Below are 24,334 nucleotides of genomic sequence, written 5' to 3' on the forward strand. Positions count from 1 at the left end.
TAGAAGTTTATTGATAAGAGAAGAAAAAGACAGGAGAAGAACCAGCCAGCAGGAGCTGGAGACATCTATGCTTGACTGCACTGGAAATTCAGGAACAGCAGATGTGACAACAGGAGTATTACAACAGGTTAGAAAACAGCATGAAAATATATCCCCCAGTCATCTAGGTTGACAACAGTGAGGTTTAAGAGTAATGGAAGTTGATTAATATAGTCCGTCTGATTGACCAAAGAGAAGAAATTACCAAAACTGTGTTATATTCAAGCATGGGGTTCATGAGCATATCTGTAAAAATGGCTACAAATAGAGCATGGATTCTATGATTATCATTCAAATAACCACAAAAAACATGGACCAGAAGTCAGTCATGTTCAGTGCAACTCATGACACCACACAGCTAAAGACGTTCTCTATAAATAGAGCACTCTTACCTGACTCCTACAGTGTACGTACTATACAGGTACAACAGATGCTTCTCACTGTGATTCAGGGGCTCTTAAGAGCTGCTTTATTTGCTACCCGTGTGTGTCAGTTTTGCTTCCAAATAATGACCACATTAGCTACTTACTTAGAGAATCAGTAGAGAAGGCTAGAGAAGATGACAAACAAAGTGAATTTGTGGGTTCTGTTCCTTTTAGCTACTTTATGGAAGGTGTGATTGTGTCCATAGGCAGGGAAGTGCATCTGATGTTCCAGCAAGTCCCTGTTTTATCCCATGCTTCTACCAGTAAAGATTATAGAGGAAACCTTTTCATCTGGTAAGACCATTACTACCAGAATGTATTTGGCAATAGAGTTACACCTTTTAGCTAGCAACTAAAACACCCATGGCTAAACTGAAGAGCAAAGGTTGTGTGGTTTAATCCCTACCTTCCAGCTTTGCAACATGGGGAGAATAAATGAAGCAAGAACTGCACGAGCTTATGTTTATTTATAATACTACATACCCAGCAACTATAACCCGGAGCACTCCAGAGTGGAAGGATACATTTTTATAATGCCTGTTTCTTCATTAAGATTTCATCATACACCTACGCTAAAAAGCCACTTCCCCTCCGCTTTGTTGTATCTGCTTTTACCCACTCCTGTTCCTGCATTACTTTTTTAATCCTTAGTTCCCTACTTTACATGCACTCTCAAATTTTAAACAAGCAAAATTTGTGCATTAGTGTGCCCTTTTCATCTATGATTTATGAATGACAGGTTCTTCGGTGCAGCTTAATGGCATGAGAGAGACATTATTTTAAACATTAAAGTGAAAACCATTTACAACTATGATAAGAGAGGTCTGTTGACATTAAACTTTAAAACAAGCACAAGGTAAAGGCAAGTAGCAGCTCCAACAGGTGAGAGTACTATGCATGCAGTTTGTAAGGGAGTTTGTTCAACACATGAGATGTCTCTCTCTTTTCTCTGCTCCACAACCTGTAGGATTTGGTTCTTCAGACAATTCTTCTGCTAATCAGCAGCCACCAGAGCTTAATAACTGAATATTACTTAGTGTGCAGTGCAGAACATTCATTAAAAAATTACAATTCTGTTAGAGGAAAACTTTTCCTACCATTGACATCAACAATAAACATAAATAAATAAATAAATAGAAAGAGCTAAAGCTTTATTTTGATACTTCCTGCTCACAACTCCAGCATTCTCACACTGGACAATCACTTCCTTACCATGTTCCTCCGTTGAAACAATTTTATTTTAAGATATTGACTAATATTTATCATGCTATATATTTAGTTCAGTTCTGCTCAGCAGCAACTGCTTTCTGCTAAGCAATCAACATAATTAGGAGCAGTAAATACATATATATCGTATGTACTTGGATTGAGTACTGTTAGACGTACTGATTGAACAGCAGAAAATACTGAGGAACAAGAGGGATAACAGAATCTAAGACCCAACCTTTAATCCATTTTTATAAAAATGCCAATACTACTTATGCATCTCTCAAATATTCAAAAACCAGTCCAAATATTAACTTTCAATATGGATCAAGAGCAACACTTCATTGGAAAAAGAGATCACTTGGTGTAAAAGCAAGAGATAAAGTAAGAAACAGGCAGAAAAACCTGCTAAATATGACTTACCTTGTAGGTTTTGCAATGGCAAAGTCATGATGCCTCCTGCTGCAGCTGCTGCTACCAGTCCTTGGATGTTGGTGAGATTTGCTGTAGGTAGAGTTAGGACGAGTCCTTGTTGGCCCCCCAGCTGCCCAGCCATGTTGAAAGGAATAAGGATGGGCTGGTTCAGGGCTGGAGTGCCTCCTGGCATCACCCCTGCTACTGCTGAGGCCAACTGCTGGGCAGTCAGTAATGGCTGTAACAAAAGACAGACAGCAAGCACATTGGATGATGCAGAGCTCAGTGGTACACGCACAACTCTTCTGGCTTAGGATCCTTTCGTGTTCCATGAGAGACATGTGCTTCTTCTAATATCTTAAAGTATATATTTTCACCAACACAGAAAGTTTTGACAAACTTGACAGGCTGAAGCTGTAAGGTCATGCGGTGTGGTAGCAATCCCAGTTGGATCTAGACTGGAAAAGTCACTACGCTTGCACTGAACACAGTTTTTGAGCACAAGACTTAGGTCAACCTACAGGTACCTAAATGCCAACATTTTCCAGTTTTCCAGTTGTATCCTGAATGGAAAACACTACTGTAACAATTACCAGAAGTTATGTGGACCAAGACTGTCCTGGGAAGCAAAGTAACATTGAGTATCTTCTTAGTGTGTGGCTGAACTTGGGTAAAATTATGAAGTCATGAAGTGATAAGGGAAAAAATTTAAAATGTTACCAGTGCCATACTGTTATGCCTACATTTTTCCGTAAAGGAAATAAATACCTAGCGTAAAAGATAATGGAATGGCTTCACTAATGCAAGAGCTGTGTGTGACAGGCAGAACTGTCAGAGACAATAAGGTTGTATGAAAATTGCACAGTTATTATACATATTAAAAATATTTTATAGAAGAAGTTAAAATAATTTAACGCCCTAATTACACTAAACTGCTTGGGATTTATTTTAAAAAAACATACAAAAAGCTAATCTTTCCAAGCAAATAACTTTTAAAACAAATACATGATACAGACACACTCCCCTTTTGTAACACTAAATGAAGCCAAACAGAATCACGTTTTCTGCACTACACAGATCAAAGCATTATTTTTTTTTTGCAAAGTATATATTTAATATAATTATTTAATAAAAGTTATTTAATTTTTACAAAGTTATTTACTTTTTATCAAATCACGTGTCTGGATTAGTCGAAAGATACTGACCTGAGGCCCAACAGGGAATGCAGGATGAGACTGACTGGGTTGGTGCTGGTCTGCTGGGCTTGTCTCAGGCAGCACTGTGCTTCCTCTGGCCTCTGAAATCCAAAGAGCAGACTGACTTTACTACCAAGCCTGAGGACTGCCACGCTACCTTCTACTCTGATGTCACATAACATCAAGCTGAAAATGATATGTTAAAGTGCTTTATCAATAACTCAAGCACTCAAATCACTTATCAGCTGCATAAATTATGCTAACATTCATTCAGAGCAGCCAACTCATTCAAGGAGCTACAAAAATCTGACAGCAGTGAAACCGAAGCTATCATCAAGCCAGCTAATGTGGGTTGCATTATACATCAATTTACATACAGTACATGAGCGCTCCGCGGGTGTGGGAACCGCGTTTTTTACGGTTAGGTGAGCAGCAACCATTCTAATTCCTGAAAGCAAAAATTATCTGGAAAACAATCAAGTCACATCTACTTTGTATCCTAATAAAGTATTTTCTTTTGTCAGTTACTGAGGCAGCAAAGGCTGTACTGTGAGCAATGAAAAGGCACTATGAAAACTGAAAATGTGTATGCTTCCAAATGACAGCTATTTTTCTAAACTGCATGTGGGGAGTGAGCGAAATTCTGTGGATCCAAGGATTTCCAGTGTTTATTGAGATGATCATTATCCAACAACTGAACTATATGCTGGGCACTAAGCACAGAACACAGTCCAGCAATACTAGATTCTGCTGAGGTCTGTGATACTGGCTAAGAAAAGAAAAAGGAAAAAAAAAAAAAAAGAAAAGAAAAAAAAAGACTTATCAGTTGTAATAAAGTACCAAAATGTTTTTAAAACTATGTCCCAGTCCTCCATTTCCTCCGGGTGAAGGACTAGCATTGATTCACAAATTTTTTCAGCACTGGTGATCAGGCCTGCATTTATCTTTGAAGCTGAAAGAATGAAAGCAAGTATCAAAAGCAGCTGCAAGAGGACTATGGTCTCTTAAAAAGAAAACCCTGGCAACGGTGTCAGGTTTCCTAGTTGGCCCGATAGTTCCTGTTCTGTTACTTTTTTTCAGATGAAAATTCCATTCTAAGTAAACCTTAAAGTGATGCTCTTTTCCAATGTTTGTCCTAGGAATAGCAGACAAAATAATTCAGCACCAGTTTATTGGCACAACCTGGAATGGTAAGGAAAAGGGATACAATTCTGTCATAAATTTTAAAGATGATATTATCAATTCATTTAAAGTAAATTCTTCTATATATTCCCCAAGGGGGCAGACTTATAAACAGTCGAAATGTGAAAAAAAAATACTTCAGCACATTATTGTATAAAAAAAATTGACTGCTACATATTATTCAATTGACTTCTATCTCTACAGCAAGGTGTCAATCATAACAGCATTTTAGAATGGGATTAATAAATGTGCAGAGTTATGCAGAAATCTGAAAATCTGATTAATCTGTAATATTTTTGTATGGTCTCAAAAGTCATAAATGGACATTGCTTTGGGAATATTTATGGACAGTCTATTGAAATATATGATTTGGAGCTAATAAAAGCAAACACACTTGCTGATGTCTTTTAAAGTGAATTCTAGAAAAATAACTTCGGCATTTTAATGCACTATCATTTAATAATGGGAATAAGCTGTCCTACTGTAATCATGAGGACTCTAACGATTGCCTAAAAACATGCAAAAAGAGATCCAGTCACTACAATTTGTATGTGTAATTTACTCATTCAAGTTACTTGAAAAGAAAGAAATCTAACTAGATATTCGATATTCAGTGAATATCGAATTACAATTACAATATCCAATTCAATTACAATCCTAGTGCTGCTGCCATTTCTAAGACAAAGGGTTTTTTTCAGTATGGGATCCTCCTATACAAAATAAAATGCTATGTTACTAAACACAATTTTACCTTTGGAAATTTCACAGATTGTTATCTTTGTTTTTTTATCTTCTCATCACAGCTATATATATAAAGTGATACTAGATCAAAGGCTCAATACCAGTGAATATATCACTCCCCATTAAGTTCAAATCTTGTAAGTCAGTTTTGTTTACATAATTTTAAGGGCTGAGAAATTTGTGTGTGATTTAATTAATATGAAAACAAGTTCCTGGTAATCTGTCACATTATTGAATTTTTCCATGAAAGCTTTGGGAGAAGAACAAAACTGAAGTAAAAATATTCTCTAGACCTAGATTTTGTTGCAATTACTATAGCTTGAGGTCTCAGAAAATAAATAGAAATTTAGAAGAATTTTGCCTGTGTTTTAGTATTTTTTTCCATGGTGTAGCTACCCTAAGAACCACTGTTTTCTCTTACTTGTACCCTAAGGATTTTGCAATATTTTATCTCACAAGCTGTATGTAGTACAGGTTGGCTACACAGGATGATAAAGCCTTAACTTAATTACACTCCTTTCCTTTTGCATTGCACTCATTGGAATCACTTAGGATTACATTCCTTTCATATGGTCACTCATTACAGATGATGTATCTTCTTATTTCAGTGCTCGAATGTTCTCCCTGCTCACTTGCCAGATGATGCATGCATCTCAGAAAAACAATTCATGTGGTCCTACCTGGCATTCTTTATGAAATTATGCATGCCCTAATCTCAGAATGAAATTCTCACATTTCCTCTCATGCCCTTTCTAATCTACCAATTATAACAGCCACTCAAAAGTCAAGAGTTTTTTTGCAAAAAGGACAGAAAAATCTGCCTGCTGGACTGGCACCAAATACAGCAAGGTGAGGATTTCAGGGTTAGTTCTGTTGCATCACAGCCAGTGACAGCATTTGTTCCTTGCTGTACACTATCTTCGGTGAGACGTATAGGTCAAAGCTCTCAGGAAGGGGAAGCAGAGCACAAAACATCTGCAGAAGGCTACTTCTCTGCCTTACAATGTTGACTGGGTGGATTCCTCTGATTTCAGAGGATCTGAAGATTCAGGAGAACTCTGTCACAGCTGTTGTTTCTGATCCACAGATTCATTGCTACTAATCTGGAAAATACCTTCATTAAGACCATCACACTAGGCAGGCAGTGCACAATCCCATGCATTGTTTTTCCCTGCTGTTTTACCCCTGTTATTTGGGACTTCATTGGTTCCAGATGCTGGAATGACCTCTGCAGGTACATTAATCCCCTGTCCAAATTCCAGTCCTCACTAAAAAAAATGGCCTGACAAAACCTAGCCTAGATTTTCAACTTGTCCAGATACAGGCCATTAACTCCTGTTAGGCTATCCCCCAACATCACTCAGCTTTTAGTCAGCAAGGGTCATAGTGGCAAGGAACCAGGGCTCATAGCAGCCCCCGTGGAGATGGGGAGCTACCAGCAGCACCTTCTCTGCTCTCAGCCACACTTTGGAGAGATTGTACTCTCATTACACCTTCAGCTGCTGGTGCACAAGGAGAGGGCAGGCAAAGGAGACTTTCCTACTCTGGAAAGAGAGGGAATTCTCCTCAACATCATTTGCCTAGGCAGGGAGCTTAGACTTCTCTTGTAACCAAGTTCTCCCATCACAGTCTAAGTCAATGAGTTTGCTCAGTAGCACTGCATGAACAGATAGCAGTGCTACTGCCATGGTACAGCCATGAGAGGCCTTAATATTTAATAAGCAGTATTCATTGTACGTGATTCATCATAAATTAATTATAAATTATATAATACATACACTCACCTCTCATACTAACAAGGGGCTGGAAGGGCATGACACAATAAAGAATTTGAAGTGCACTGTATACATTGTAAAATAACCCTCTTAAAATAAAATATTATTTAAAATAAAGCTAAGTGAAACAAAGGCAAGCTTTTTCTCCATTTATTAAAAAGAATAAATAAAAAATCCCCCAAACCGAGCAAAAAACCTTGTTGAATACTACCTGGTTAAAAATGAGAAAACCACAAAAGAAACAGTGAGGTTTAAGAGTGATGGAAGCTGATTAATATGGTCTGTTTGACTGACCAAAGAGAAGGAAAGGGAAAATACTCTCTGTGAGAAAAATAGTCTTACATTTTAAAAACTAATAAGCTCACAGTCTGAGCATGCAGTATAGTTGCATTTAGATCATAAGCCATATTATAAGGAGAAAAACAGATAACTTGTTAAAGTAAATTAAATAGACTGACTAATAATATTCAAGTTATCGGGTATGGTGTGTGAAAGTCCACCATCTCTGATTAAAGTAACTCAGCTCTTCGTTAAATGAACCCTTAATTGTCAGCAATTATACCAGAAGCAATCTTGCTGAGCAAAATTTAATAGCTGAAAGAAGATGCAGCTGATAATGAAAAACCATAATATTCCCTCCAAACAATCCTCATTCTGCCATGAAGCACCATATTGTGGCTCTTCACTGTTTTCATTTCCCTACTCCCCCCAGAGGTTGGACATGTATGTAGAAAGGTTTTCCAAACCACCTCATCATAAAACTTGAGTAATCAGATTGCTACACAGAATTTCACAAATGCATCTGAATTTTACAATCCTTGCAGGAGAGAAAATTGAGATTTTATGCCGAATCCATTTTACACTTGTATTATCCTATGGTTATCAAAGGAGATACTCCTGTTACCTCAGCAAAGAAAATCAAGCACAGAAATTAAATGAGAGTAATAAATCACCCACTAAAAGGTGTGAATTTAAGCACTGACTTCTCATATTTAAGTAATCAGATAACTGTCTTCTTCCAGTCCAAGACTAGGAAGACCTGGCATACAATTCACTCATCTGGATTAGAAAACTGTTGTAAGTCTCAGGCTGTCCCACAAATCATTAAACAACTCACCTTTTCCTGCTGACCTCTACTTACAATTCTAAGCTTTTCTTTTTAGGCAGAGATTTCAGTCTCACTAGGAAAACTAAACAAGTAGGGATCTGGGTGTGTGCAAATTACCATCAGCACCCCTTAACTCTGAACGCCAACAATGTTGCAAAGTCAGTATCATTATTTCACTGTTCAATCATTTTAGCAAAAACATACAAGTTCTGGGCTTATCTTTCACAATGTCAGACTGTCTCAGTTTACATAACTCGCACTCTTAATTTTCCCCTACCAATGCACAAAATACCTCCTAATTTACCTTTGGAAATGTTTGTGGTGTGATAAGGAAATGCCATATTGATCTGCCATATTGACATATATGTCAATGCAATATCCTGTACAGAAAAGTTAAAAATCCTGCATTCAAAAATGGATTGAATTAGATAGCAGAATGAATAGAGCAGGCTTGCTTTACTGACTGTCATTCAGTACTTAAATAAGTGAAAAACCCACAGTTTTATATATCTCTGAAACTTCCAGGCAGCTGCTACTGCAAAGCTACCAAAATCCCTGCAGAGCATTGTGCCAGAAGAGCACAATATCTCACCTTTGTCTGGCCCCTGGGGATATCTCCTAAAGGCTCTTCTCCTGTGAGACACATAAGGTAACCAAGATCACTGTGCTCATTACCCATATGCACAGAGCTTGGCCTTTATTAATGCACCTGCATCTTTCTGCATCAGGACTGGTATAGGAAACTCCTCCTCACTACAAGAAACACATTGAGCAGCTGGAGTGAGCTCAGAGAAGGGCAACCAAGGTGATGAAGGGTCTGGAGAACAAGTCCTGTGAGGAGAGGCTGAGGGAATTGGGAATGCTTAGTTTGGCTGAGAGGAGACCTTATTGCTCTCTACAACTACCTGAAAGAAGGTTGGAGGGAAGTGGGTGCTGGCCTCTTCTCTCAAGTGAACAATGATAGAACTAGAGGAAATGGCCTGAAGTTGCACCAGGGAAGGTTTAGATTAGATATGAGGCAGAATTTCTTTACTGGGAGAGTAGTTAGGTGTTGGAATGGACTGCCCAGGGAGGTGGTGGAATTACTATCTCTGGAAGTATTTAAAAAATGTGTACATGAGGCACTTCAGAACCTGCTTCAGTGGATGCTATAGATATTGATATATATATTTTACTGGGGGAGGGGATGTTGACAGTTGGATGCAGTGATCTTAGAGGTCTTTCCCAACTGTGACAATTCTTTGATTCTGTGGTAACATTAAAAGTCCATTAACTGTTTATAATTAAATCAGGCTATTAGATTAGTTAATATTACAGAGGGCTTCTGGTCCACCACCAGTTACGTTTATCCCCAAACAAAAAAAACCAACCAACCAAAAAAAAGCCTACCATACTGAGGCACAAAAATCACAGAAAATGCAAAAATTCGGCTCTTCTGCCTTAAATTTTCTTCTTTCTCATCTATTCTTGCCCCTCTTTCGTTGTCTTATCTTTTTCTCTTTTTTCCAAGTGAAATTTTCTTATTAGTGTCTATATGAATATTCTTCCACTTCAGATACTTCTTATGAGAAAACTAGAGTCAGTCACTACTGCAGAAAAGGTGAAGGGATATTTTGAATAAAGAACATCCTTTTGCAATTATAGACTCATTCTACTATTCTTCACCCCCCCCCCCAAAAATACAGTGCATGAAAAATCTCTTGTTAATGGTACATACATTTTTTATGAATTGGACATTATATATTGAGAGTTCTAGTTTCTTTTATACCGTATGCATTAGCACAAATATAATCATATTAAGGTCACAAAGACCCTATCAGTTTTCCCTGAATTCATACAACATTTCTTACTCACTGTTTGCTGTTAGTGCTGGTGAAAGCAATGATGATAAAGGTTACTTACCAGAAGATGGACAGTTGAATGCATTATTATTTCATGTTGGGCAGCTGATCCCTAGCTAAGAAGGGCAGGAGGCTTCTCTAAATTAAATTTCCCTTTCTTCCCATCCCTGGAAGCTTACTAAATGCCAAAGAGTGAGCACATTAAATAACATCTATTTTGGAACTGCTACAGTTTGCCATCTTCAGAGACAACTAAGATTTCCTTCTGATTTTTACACAATTTATCTGTGCATATATTTTTATTCCTGATAGGGCAGAGGGCAAGCTTTCCACCAAAACCCCAACATCCTGATACTCCTGCCCCAGTCTAACCCCTGGCCCCTCCCAAAATAAGATAGGCTGTGATGACATCTTATAATTATATACTTTGTTTTTTGCCTGAGGAATCTTGCACAATTTACATACTATGGGCTTGGCTGCTGGCATTAGAGGCAGCTTAAAGCCAGGCAATATGGGTGGACTGCCTCTGGTGCACAGTAATTCAGGCTTCTGAGCGGAAGGAAAGTGTAGCATCTCTGACATCTTCTGCTTTTTACAAGTTACATTGATAGACTTATTTATGAAGGATAGGGCACAGGTAGGTGGCTGATGACAGAAATTTAACTTGCAGCTTTGACACATCCTAGGGAATAGAAAGGAAAAACTGTAAGGTGGAGAGGGGACGAACCTAGTGTCCTACCAGTCCTATGAGAGACTGTTTAGAAATTGAAATCATCTGGTTGGGTGAGTGGGGAATATCCAGTTAAAGGAGGAAGCATTCAATTAAAGCCATGAAAGGCACCTGGCACTTAGATCCTTAGCAGAGCCAGTGTTCAGCAAAAATGCACCCCATAATACATGTAAGCTCCTACTGGAGCATCCTAACCAGCAAGTATGGTCAAGCAACAGTGGTTTATCACTCCTGCTACTGAGTTCACTGTCTGATTTCATCCCTGTGGTGCCTTTAACAATTTCACACTCTCTGCTGTGGTCTTTACACAGCCCTGTGGGGCAGCTCCGTCAAGTGTCTCATTACAGGTTGTTCAGCTGTTTGGACTTTATTGAGACTCTTGAAAGAGCCATCCCACAGAGCTGTGTACTGTGGGAGTCCAGTCGAGATCCAGGAGGAAACCTTAACAGTGGCAGGAACTCTGTATGCAGGAGACCATGCTCCTAGATCAGACTAAATCAGAAAACTGGTAAGTCTACATTATAAACCTATTTAGCTGCACATGGACCTTCAGAAATTCTGAGTTAGAAAAACTCAACAGCCCTGCCCCTTCAGAAGGGGTCTGTGTGGTTTGATATGTGCAGCAAGTTCTCATAATGTGGCTCAGCAGGGCGAGCCATTATTTCAAATGAAAGTGTTGGCTGGAAGCTGCAAAACCTCATGGTATGAATGCCTCCAGAACTTGTAAAACCTGAAGTGAATTAACTTCTGTCTCTTTATTATTGTCTGAAATCAATTTTAGTGACCATTTACAAGGAGCTTTTGCCAGAAGTTCTCAAACATTTCATATTTATCTGTTTTTAAAGAGCATTCAGTCTGCTGGCCAGGTCTTGCAAGCTGTATCAAGCCTGACCATTGCTAAATCAAGTTTAAAACACACAGCAAGGGCTTTTGGTTCACACACACAGTTTCACTCCCTGATTTCTTTGCAGACCAAAAGCTAAAAATATAAAAAAGACCTAAAGAATTAATAGTCAGCATTATCAGCCTGTCTGCCTCCTGAATGTGAGAAGTTATTTACCAGACATTGATAGTAAAACACTCTGCTGCAACCACTAAGATGGTCTTTCACACACTGAAAATACCCTGAAGCAGATCTTCAGGGAAATAGCCCAGTGGTTTACAAACATTTAGATATTGCTCCTGTAATATGTTGATCTTGCCTTTCTGTGAGTCAAACTCCCACCTGATTTCACGCGTTATATTAGTTCTCTTGGAAAGTTTAAGAACACAGCACAGGTTAAAAAAGCTTTACTCATAACAGGCAAAATTCCCAGGACAGTCACACTGCATGAAAGACCTTCTGGTTAGTAATGCCTTGTCATGGCAAGACCTCTTTGTCACAACATGCCATGCAGGAAGGAGAAAAGCAAAAAGAAGCCACATGACCTAACTTTGCCAAAATACCAAGTGGCAGGCAATTTGCTTCACAAAGTGAGAGAGGGCACTATGATACATCCTAACAGGATTAAACTAGATGGAATATACAAACTGCTTCTAATCTATGAGAATGCTTTTGTTCATATATCTATGTATGCCCCTCTATATATATATAGATAGATATCTTTAAGTAAGTTAGTGTCTTACATCCCTTTCATTTTTATATTATTGTTCTGTTTATTTTTCAGCATTACTGTAATTGAAAAATATCCACTGGTAAAAGATGCTATTAATTTAAGTGCATTCATAGTGTGTTATGTCACTAATAGACTTAGGTAACATTACTCTTTTATCCTTTTTACAAAGCATTATTTTATTGTCCTCTCATTTCTAAGATTTTACTTCCACTTACAGTCAAGTAGAGTGAGGGCTTTGCGGAATTCTATTATATTATTGTCCTGTCATTATTCTAACTCCATTACACAACAACACAAAACCAGCATCAGCTTCCATTTGTCATATTATTTATTTTGAGGATTATTTCAGATGTCAGACTATGTGTACGTGCCTACTAAACATAATTTGGAGTTGGGCAAAAAGTAATTACTGATTCTTTTTTAAAATGTTTTTTAAAAAACGTTTTTAAGCAACTCTATATTTCTTCAAGAGTTCTGTCCTCCGATTTTTACCCATGCAGCCCTTTAGGAAAATCCAGCTATATTTACAAAAATAAAGCAATATCTAGAGGTACATAGAGACAAACAGATTTTAACTTCTTTGTCCATTCTCCCAGACCAGTTTACAGAAACCAGCCTTGGTGTGGAAGCTACACATGGTGCTCTGTACATGCACACTGTCTGCCACTTTAACACAGCTGTGTTGCTTATAGACAGAAGCTGCCCTTGGGACTGGCCACAGTGGAGTACAGAGAACCCAAAGAAACAAAGATCCAGAGCCCACCTTTCCTACAACTCAGATCCTTTGGCAGCCAACAAATGGTACAGCATACCAGATGTGCTTTATGGAAGTGGATTGTGATTGCCTACTTAAAATCTTTTAGTGCTCCTGGCTTTGAGGATATGCAAAAGACATCTAGGATTGGTTTGAAATAGCTAACCCTGTTCTTTATGGCTGCCATAAAGGAAAGATTGATCAGGTCCTTATCTGTCAAAGCAAGATTTAGGTTCAATGTCCAACCATCACAGAATTCCTGTGAGACCTTCATGATCTCTTTTCATTCACAGGCTAGGAGCATTGTTGGGCTCTCAGGGTCTGGAGAAGCCCCGGACCAAAGGAGCATCTCAGTTGGAGTGGTTGCATCAGCAGCTATTGCTAGCGTGCTGCTTCCTCCAGTCACAGACTTATCACCGTATCTTCAGGGCAAACACATCCATCAGACATGGTGCAATGTCTACACAACTGGTTTCTAGAGCTGCCTTCCCTCCAAGTTGAAGGAATCTGCACTCAGATCTCTGGGACAACTCTGTCTTCGGGACAAAGCCACTGCATGTATAATCCTCACATTGGCACAAAAAGCTCCTACTTTCACCACCTTGCCTCTTAACTCTCTCCACATACTGGCTACTGAAGAACTGATGGAGGAAACAGTATTAGCTGACTACTGGCTACATAGTCCCAAGTGGGGTTCTGGTCACAATCAGTTGTTCCCTTAATCATCAGATTCATGATAGTAACCAACTTAGGTAGCTTCCCCTGTTATTCTGTAGGGTCTGTTGATCATATAAATGACAACACACTAAGCACATTTCTCTCCAAAAGGGACACATGGGTTCAAAACTCAATCTAGATTGAAAACAGACTAAAAAACCAAAACAAAACCAAAACAAAACCCCACCAAACAAATTACATCCATATTTACCACCTTCTCAGTTCAAATGGTATTTAAAAAGCTTCCTTGGAAAATCCATCCCTTTGCTGTACAATGTAAGATTGACAATCATAAGTCAGTTTTATGCAGAAAACAGGATTCAGTCGGTTTTACTTCAGTCATTGTGAAGCACACCACTTGTGTGTATTCATGTACTTAGCACAGGTTTTGTTATAATAGCATTGGTTTTGCTTAATGTTATTCTAATGGCATTCCTCCAAAGAGTATTTGTGGATACCACAACTCCCTAAATGGTAACAATGGATAAACATCGGCTTTAGAAATACAGGTCTATATTATTTATGAGGCTGCAATTGTCCTGTAAATAACCCAGTTGTTAAAATGATATGTATCTATGTAATTGAGTCTTCTGTATACAAATAAATAAGGCTTTATTGCAATGTCAGAAGTTAACAGACCAGTCAATAAAATCAATAACTCACTTTTTCTTGCTTATATATCTAACTTTTCTCCACCTTTCCTATGTCCTCTGTTTGTTCTGGTTACATATTAACACCTCAGAGGATATATAGCTCTCATGATATTCTTTAGTAAATAGAGGTCTGAATAAAAGTCTAAAGAAACATCACCTCAGCAATTTAATTTTCTGCCTATTTATCATACATTTAACATATACCTGCCTGGTATAAATCATGGAAAAAAGAAACAGTCTTGATCTATACATCAGAGTGCTAGAGATATTTAATGTGAATGATGACATGAAGGTCTAAGTAAATTAGGTTCACGTTGATACATTTAGCTAAAAGTGCTCCAGGCTTAGACTGCAATTATTGTATAACCACTGTTGAAGTAGCACTGTCAGATGATAACACTGTGCTGCTTATGTCTCTACTGTTAAGGTTGTAACAGCATTTTTTTTTCCCCAGTATTTATAATTTAGCTGCAAAATTTGCTTTGATCTGAAACTTGGCAAACCAGAAGCCAGATTCTACAAATCTTTATACTAGAAAGTTGACTGGTTTATTTCTGTGGGAGTGTTTTCATTAACTAGGTCCTGCCAGAATACCATCCAAGGTTCATGAGCCTTCTTGTTTTATTTTCTTAATGAAAAGAGGACCATTCCCTTTAAAAAGTATTCTTTAAGAGAAAAAATAAAGAAATATATGGAATCATTGGAAAATAAGGCTTGATTTTGTGATGTGATTAGGTCCCTAACTTGGTAATCTCTTGTTTTCAGTACTTTAAAGAACAAAAACTAATAGCAAAGCTGCAGCAATGCAAAAACTAGCCTTGGGGCACATGCACTAAATTTTGTTCCACTAATTACATTTTCTTGTGGGCTTTCATCTGAGATCTAGTACACCTCCTAAACAGCGTAAAATTGGGAGGGCTCCAAATGTGTCATCATCATCTATCAGGAATACAAACATACAAAAGCTATAGTATTATGTATGCTCCATACAGGCTCTTCATTCAAAAATATTTTAACAGATGTCATCCTGGATAAATATAATGGTTCATGTGAGGCTTTGAAACACTTTATTCACAGAAGAAACAAATTTGGGCAGCATTTTTCAAATTGAGTTAAATCCTTAATACACACCCACAGGCTTACTTAGACTTATAGATACAATATCTTTTTCTTTCATCCTCCTTAGATAGCAGAGCACATGATCTATTATTGATGAACATTTTCCTGTTCTGATGCTGCTTTCTTGGTTCGCTGCTGAAATTTGCCCTAACTCTGCATTTGGCTTTTGGATAAGACTACTGTGGAGCACTGGTCAGGGGACAAATGCAAGCCCCTTCTTCATGGTTCTAGCAGCCTACAGGTTATCTGCAGAGAAGCACAGGAAGTGCAGATTGTACAACAGCATCCTCTGAATCTTTTATTTTAAAAAGCTGTCCACAGAGAGAGTTGCCCAAAACAGTCAAGGGGAGCCACACATTCCAATGCTTTGTTAGCCTAAGTAAAAATCCCCACAAAAATAGGAAATGCTTTTAAAATTGATACAGAATATAGCCAGTTAATGAGCAACAGAAGACCCTGAAGTTCAGGATTCCTTTTGGAGTTTCATTTGAAAGTGGTTTTCACTTCTACTTTTACTGTCCCTGGTGCAGAAGAGTAAACCACTGCAGTAAACTGTATTTGGCTCAATACTGTAAATGTCCCAGTAAGCAACTTCGCTCCTGTAAGCAGACTCACTAAAGCAACACAAGCATGAGGCAATGGGGACTCTGTTTTATAATCCTTAGGTAAGACCCCTCTGTGCACAGAGAGAGGGTGTGGTATTCAGGTCTCATGTAAAAAGGCTTTGCAAGGCTTTTTTTTTTTTTTTTTTTTCAGTTTACACAGTTTCATTTGGCATTGAAGAAGCAGGCTCTGGCAGCTGTGCAGATGCTAGAACACAAGTGATACAGTGATATCTATTGTAGACAGCACAAATTCACTGCACAGAAGCTACTTTCATCCCCGTAAGTTTAATATAGTCATATAGTAACACCAAGACAAATTTGTGGCAGTAAGACACAGGCTCACTGTTTTATAATTAAGTAGAAGTTGTTTTTTTTAAAGTACCTCTGACTTTTGCAGTCTGGCACCTTAAGCACTGGGTTATGTGAAAATGCAGGTACCTGACATACCAGCTAGCATGACATGATGGTTGTGCTGTGTCATGTGCAGAGGGTACCACAGTGGGCTGCAAGCAGGGATGCTGTACTTCCTTAGGGAAGCCCACGCTGCAGCTGGGGCCTCTACACTTCTCCACTGGGACTGCTGCAGCAGTCCTGGAAGCCCAGATGCTCTGCAACACCAGTGGGCTAAGTGGGAGAGGGATGCCATGCTGCTCTGCAGCACAAAAAATGCCAGGCAAGGGGCTGAGCAGCACAAATATCAGTTGTCCTAAGCCATGAGTGGCAAACTTAGGGGTGGATGGGGAGCAAAATGGTGAAAGAGAGTTCCCTGCTGGTGTTCACTGCTTTAGCAGGCACTGGTCTTTCTGCTAGGGATAGCTCCCCAAAATATTAGGCCAGCATCATCAAAGAAGGCAGACACAAATCTAAGATGAGGACAGTTGTTTGAGGACTGAACAGCTCAGCAGTGAGGCCTCCCCTTTGGACAGTGACAGCATGGCAGCATTGGCTGCTGTCTGTCTACAGCACCATGCTGAGCATGCCTCTTTGCTTGAGCTTCTGCCATAGAAATTATTCTGTATCAGAACTTCAAGCTGACCCACTACAGGGGGACACAGCTCATGGGACAGAAAAAAGGTGGTTTAGCCACTGTGAAGTGTAGTGACAACCTTTAGTCTCATATCTCTGTAAAATGGGTGCTATTTTAACTTGCACTAATTTCCTTTTGAAGCAGACAGGTCTAAAGGCAAGAATATGCACCCTTTATTTATTTACAATAGTCACAAGATTATAAAAATAAGGATAGGGGGTGCAAATCTACCATTCTTTTTCTCCCACTCTGATGACCTGTGACAAACATCTCGGAGCAAATCATACCATCTCATCCTATACAAAAAGACCTTGATGGTCAATGGTTTTTAATCACCTGATCTCAAATATAAACTGTAATCCTCAGAAAAATCCTGCACACATCAGGGGACAAAAGCACTCCTACAATGATCTCCACATTTTTCTCCAGGGATTTTCACTGGGGTTGCACTCTCAGAACATATATACACTTAAAATCTGGCACCTAACACATGTCTTCTAAGAAATGGTTTTAGGCTGTGGTTGCTTTCCTTGGCTTCCCTTTCCTGCTTAACTTCTTTTTCTGTGCTGTTTTCCTCCATTTTCACAACAATGGTTGGACAAAAGATCTGATACAGTGACTCCAAAAATTGTAAAAGTATGTGGGGGTTAATTGCTCCTGATTTTAAAGGTGGAGTGGGTCTTCAAAAAAAAAAAAAAAAAATACAGTACATAAGGCAACTTTTAAACTCACTATATTCTGAGAAAAACTTTCTATTTTGAACAAAACAAAAATATTTTGTATTGAAATGAGAATAGTGGAGGAAGAACTGACACATCCTGTCACTAACACTGAAGGGCATCCTTGGGGATGGAAGTCCCTCATACTTCTGCCTCTTGCCAGAAGAGAAAGTAGAATGTCTCCATTAGGAGCAGCTCATCTTCCAAAGATACTTTCCTCCTTTACTAAGACAAATATTTTTAAACACTGCATCACATTCACACTCTCTTCATGCACTTAGCAAAGACATAAAGATCTTAATATTTCAAAACTATAATATAATGCAATAAGATTCAGCATAATAACAACTACCAAAAAGGACAACTTTAAAGAAAAGCATTGCATTTTCTATATGAAATGATATATAATGATCACTGCCTAGAAATGGATCAGTTGGGCTCCAGTGGAGCAGCTGCATAAGCATTCAAACCAGCAATAACTGGTCTGAACTGTTGAACCACAGCACTGCTGAGGTACTTTTCTGACCAGTGTCATCTCATTTTATCCCCCCTAAGCAAGGCTGAAAGTCATACTGAAAAAAACAGCCAAAGACAGCTTTCTCTCCCTGCTCCTCTTCCTGAAATTCTCAATATTATTAACAAATGGCTAGTAATGGCTCTCAAATGGCTAGTAATTTTCAGTTGTAACACTGAGTCCAATTAAAACCACTACAGATCCTATTTTTTTATGGATTTACAGCTGTTGTAGGGTTAAAGTGTAAACAATATGGCACACATAATTTGTAGTTTAAAAGAAAAGGTTTGGGTTTTTTAAAATGTTTTTGCCCTTTAATTTTATAAAAACAAATGGAAATAACAAAGGTAATTTAAAATGTCATTGTTATCATTCTCTCTAATATACTTTTAAGTAAATTCAATGGAATAGAAGAGTCAAGACCAAGTATTTTTTATTTGGAGGTCAGTTCTCATTGAATTGTGCTTCACAAGGAACCAAATAGAGTTTCCATTGCATTTCTAACCTACGTTTGACAGACAGCTTGATTCCAAACCAATATTTAAATTTAAATAACACTCAGCTTCTCTACTATGCATCATTTTGTGGTTATTCTCAAGGTGTATGCTAGAAAGTTGCAAAAGGTCATGACAGGAGTGCAATATACCAAGACAACTGCCAGAGCCATGCTTAGTTAGGTCAGTCCTCCTGTACCACAAGGTTTTGTTTTCTGATTCCCCAAACCTTTTCTGCAGCAAGTGCAACCTTATACAACCTTCATACAACCTCAGCCTAAGTACAGTAGCTTCTCTCTCACAGGCTTCCAAGTGCACAACATGGAGCTTAAAAATCCTTTCCTACCACCTCTAGGAAATTCACAGGTTCTGTGTCCATTCATTTTCCTGAACTCATTTGATAGCTTTTACTGACTTTACAATACAAAACTACAGGGCATTCCTATTGTAACACCAGTGAATATCAAGGAATTATCATTAATTTTTTAAAAATTACAAGAAATACTAATGATGCAGTAACACGAGTTGACATTATTAAAATCAAATCTTTTCTGAGCAGTTTACCTAGGGATGAAATTTCCCAGAGCTGTTAGAGGCCAGAAGGAGTGAATTCACATCCCAAACAGAGTTAAATAAAAAAAACCACAGTGAGGAGTTCTGAAATGGACTCACTTATCTGGCAGACTTTTACAGTCTTCTCTTCTCCATGTGCTGCTGCTGAGGCAAACACCTGGCAATGTATTGGAAGTGACAGCCCTCATCTTTCCAACTAACAATAAATGTTTTAAACAACACAATTACACAGTCAATTTTGTCTCATGCTTCTTTCTTCTACAGATTCAACACCAGTAGCAAATACTGACCAAGCAGATGGACCATAGCAACCCTTCTGACAAGAATTTTCCAGTCTCCCCCCTCAGCTGGCAGGACTGCAGCAATGTTGCCAGATGGACACTGGAGTTTCCTAAATCCCACCATCACCAATAAAACTATATTTCAAAAGTGCAAAAGGCTTAGGCCTCAACCATTCCTGAGGCTCCTGAGGTTTTCATAGCTACTTTACATTCAACTTGCCCCAGGTTCATTTCTTTGGCATTCCCTACCATTTATATAGACTCACAACTATTTCAGCTGGTCCCATTGTGTCACCCTTTACTTAGTCACCTGAAAGCTCATCACTCTGTCAAGCTGTGAAGGCCCATTTGCAAGAAAGACATTAAGATGGTCTGTGTGGGAACACATTGCCTTGATTCCTTCTGAGATGCTGGTCTCAGAATTATGTTCTGGCCAATAAACCACAAATAAAAATGACAAAAACCTAAGAGTAGGACTATTAGTAAAATATTAACTTCTTTCCCTGTCAGTTCTTTAAGTAGGAATGATGATGCTCTATGAAGCCTTTCCAGTCACTTACTCACTGTTTAAATTCCTCCAAGGAATTTCCTGTAGCTGTTTCATATGTACAGAGTACATAATTAACTACCACACTATGTAAATCTGCATAACATAATAGGCAAAAAGTCCTGCAACTATTTTTTCTCTCTCACAGAAGCTTTCAGCAAATATTTGTTTTTCCTGAAAAAGGCAAGTCCAGGGGTAGCAGACCTCACATTTCTATCCATTTTGCAAAACTGCTCTCTGAAATTCAAGCAGTTTGCCTGAATACAGGAGATTTCCAATGGATCATTCATAAAGGTGAACCCTGAGAAGGTCCCTCTGTCCTCCAGCACTGCTGGGAGTTTATGAATCTGATCCTAATGCGTTAGATTAGGCAGCCATTCATCAACATCTTCAACTATTCAATTTTAAGCCAACATATTTCTGCTTAATTTCACTGAAACTTATCACGCGCTGACATGTAAAGGCATGGGGATTAAGTGACAGCTTAACAAAACCCCTTCTGCATGCATATTTTTATGCTTAAACATCACATCCTCTGCAAAGAACATGAAGGTGCAATGGCATATGTTTCTACACCTAGGTGTTTATGCATCTGCTACATGTGCTGCCATCCCTTTTCATGCACCTATGCATGCACACTCAGCTGGGGTAAATGATCTATTGGCCAGACTGGGGAGAGGACAAATAAAATACTCTTTTCAGCAGAATGGGCTACTTGATCTGGTTTCTCCCATGGGCTCAGTGCAGAGGGCAGAGCCAGGTCAAGGTGGATAGAGGAAGCTTAAACAGCAGTACTACTGAAGGTGTTAATAGGTACTTCTGCAGAAAGGATTCATCTTTGGGCATCTGCTGATGTGAGTGGTTCAAACACACACAGAGACTTGTTCTGACAGTACATCAGACTGGTCATTTTGAGGATCCTGACCAGAAAACAAAATACTGTGAGATTCTGCTCTGACAAACAGAAATGGAAATGCCCTCAAGCAGCAAGACCGAAGACCTTGCTTTTAAAGTTTCAAATAGGTTCATCATAATAGAGTTAAAACACCTTTGGATGACACAGTATCTATTTTGGATTCTCATATGTTCACTTCAGATAATCAGAAAGCTTGACAATATAAGTTTTAGTCAAAAATTTATCTTCATGTGGAACATTTCTTGCCTTCAAATATAAGCACAACAGGGTAGTGCAGAGGAGTTGTCTGCCTTCTCAACAAGAGGACAGAATGCATTTTCCCAACAGCAAACAGAGCTGGTATGTCCAGATACACAAAGGCATGTATCACTCAGGCTGGCAGCATGAATGAAACATTGAGCTTGGGAATGAAGCTGGCAATAGGCCAGGAGATAACATGCAGAGTAGCTCTTTGTACTCTAATACATGTGTCTGAATCAATGCTCAAACCAATAGCATCCTGCCAGGTCTGCAGTCTTCCCTGACATTCTGTTTGTGGACATGTTGCTCAGCCTCATGTTGGCCAACACAGGGGCTGCTCTCAGGGTGGGTTCCTAGGGAGCTTTTTCTAGTTCTGAGTGCTCAACAGTTTTTAGACTCTTCAAACTCGCTTCTGCTGATTTAAAAAAAATTATAAAAAAAATAAGATGAACTAGACGTTTTAACACATGCCTGTTTGGTCAAATTACACTTTTGATTCTGAATTAGATACATGTGCTCTGCAAAGGAAATTTGTGGTCTCTAAGAGATTTGCTGCATGCTGGCAGACAGGGATGGTCCTCTTAGGCACTTTCACAGGGTATGACACAGACTTAACTGATTTAAATACAAAAGACATTCATTGACTTCTGTAGGTTTGGCTCAGCATGTCAACATCAGGCCATCTTCTACTAAAGACCAGGAGGAGCACATGCAAATAAAAAGGTCCCAGAAAGTGCTGAACCACTCCCTTTGTGCCCCACAGGAGGGACTGATGTCCCACTCACTTCTGACTAACCATTTCTTTAGAAATCCTCTCATGCCTAAAATCTGGAAATTCCTTCTTATCATGAATTTCTCCTGTATTTAAAAGTGCCTTGGTTTTCAGATCTGTAGTGGGCAATAGCAGAAAATTCAAATAAGAAAGAAAATCCACCGCTGTTTAAAATCAGCCTAACACTTAGAAGATGCCATACTTCCCCCTCACTGTTAGCTGCAGAATTACTCAGCAAAGCAACTCACGTGACTGGCATTACCAAACTGCTTACAGATTTCTCTGCCACCCTGTTGTAAATACAACACTGTTGCACACCATTCTATCTGGAAATGTGGTTACTTGTGTTCCATGGATGAGCTGGTGGGAATTGGTCCCTGTATCCTCTGAAGGCAACAATGCATGGCAACCTTTTCCCCCCTTCCTCAAGTCTCCTTCAACTATCTCCCTACTAACAGGAGGAAGAATTTAATGTGTGTGAAATTTTCAGGGACACTTAATGACACAAATATAGTTAATCACTGACAAACGGTTTCCTGTATGTCAACAGTCCTCCTGTTGGATAGTAATGGCCCAGTTATAACCAGGGAAAGAAAAAGATACAACAGCTTGTTTCATTTTGGCTATTCAAGACCTGGGGAAATTCCCTGTAGATCTCTAGTGGTCCTCAGATTAAGACTCTTCTGTCTTATTCTCAAGGGAAGCCAGGCAAAGTTTGAACTCAAAAACCACACATAGCAGAGTTATTTTCTCTCTTTACTATGTTTCTCTCAACTGAAATCTAAAAAACCCCCCCAAACAAATAAACAAACAAAAAAACAAAGAAAGAAACAAAAACAAAAACCAAACAAAAATATAACAAAAAGGAAGTTCATAGAAATTCTAGAAATCTAAAGTCAGCAACAGTAAGACCAATTTCACATCCAACCTACTGAGGGCTTAGCTCAGAAAACCAGAGAAGTTCAGCTCTCTTCTGCATCTATTTCTTTAGACCAGTAAAAAAGGAGAAGAAATAAGATGTCCACCACCTATTTCATTGACCTAAGCACAAAGAGTAGATTGACCATGACCTTGCCCAAGATTGACCTGTCCAGGATGATGCAACAAATCCATGTCAGAATTGGAACAGACCTTTCTTCTGAAGCTGTTTTGTGCCTAGACCTGAGCTCAAATGAAAGTAAAAATAAACCACAGAACAGCTCTGATTATTACTGGCAGATAGAAAACTAGAAAAAAGATTCACAGGGACAAAAAAATTGCACATGAGATAAATGCTAGCATTCTTCCCAAGAAACCTACAGAAAATTTAGACATAGAAACTCAAAACATTCCATAGAAATTGATGAGAAAGAGAAAAAAAGGTATTTTTATGTTTCACAAAATAGGTGATAATGTAGTTAGTGTAGTAAGATAGAGCAATCCTTTCTAAGTTTCTGAATCCTCCTTGTGGTACCTCTGCTTTGCCCCTCAGAAGATGTGACATGTCTTTCTTCTTGAGCCATAAAGCACTGATTGGATTCAAACTCTGTTTCATCCTCTCTCTCTCATTCAATGCAGTGCATGCAGCACTCCGATCAGTGGACAACATCATTCTGTAGTCATCCAAGGTTTTTGTCAAGGGAATGCATTTAAATATGCATTGTTTTCAACAAAGGAATAAAGCTATGAAAGGTTACTAGAAAATTAAATGCAGCTATAAATTAATTTCTGTAATCACTATTCATTAATATTTAATATATTTATATTAAGGATAAATCTCCTCAATTCCCTGGGCATCCTGCATTTAATAATGTGGAAACAGCTTATCTTCTTCCTATTGCTGAGACTATTTGTAATAACTAGTAATGTTAAATGTGGGGTTTTTTTTAAATCAATAATAAATAAATACACAAACAGTTCCTCCCAGAATGCTCCTGATGTTATTTACAAAATTTAAAAAAAAAAAACTATAGAATGCCAAGGGATTTCATAACCATTTCATTACTACCTTCCTAATTGTATGTGGTGGAACTGCATAATCAGTTTATTGAAATTGAAATCTTTGGAACTGATTCTCCCTACAGACATTAACAATAAGCATCCTGTGCAATAACACAGTACTTAATGTAATATAAACATTATATGCACCAA

General features: G+C 38.5%; 1 protein-coding gene across 2 annotated transcripts in view; it reads right to left on the reverse strand.

Annotated features, from left to right (window-relative positions):
- The window catches only part of POU6F2 (POU class 6 homeobox 2), a 305,013-nt gene that overhangs the window by 173,524 nt on the left and 107,155 nt on the right, over positions 1-24,334 (reverse strand). For both annotated transcript variants that reach the window (XM_030445663.1, XM_030445664.1), the window contains 2 exons: positions 3,290-3,381; positions 2,094-2,322 (listed from right to left, as the gene is read on the reverse strand). In XM_030445663.1, the coding sequence (XP_030301523.1) occupies positions 2,094-2,322; positions 3,290-3,381 (321 nt within the window). The remainder of the gene's footprint in view (positions 1-2,093; positions 2,323-3,289; positions 3,382-24,334) is intronic.

Source organism: Calypte anna, chromosome 2 (assembly GCF_003957555.1).
Source record: "Calypte anna isolate BGI_N300 chromosome 2, bCalAnn1_v1.p, whole genome shotgun sequence".
Taxonomy (NCBI): domain Eukaryota; kingdom Metazoa; phylum Chordata; class Aves; order Apodiformes; family Trochilidae; genus Calypte; species Calypte anna.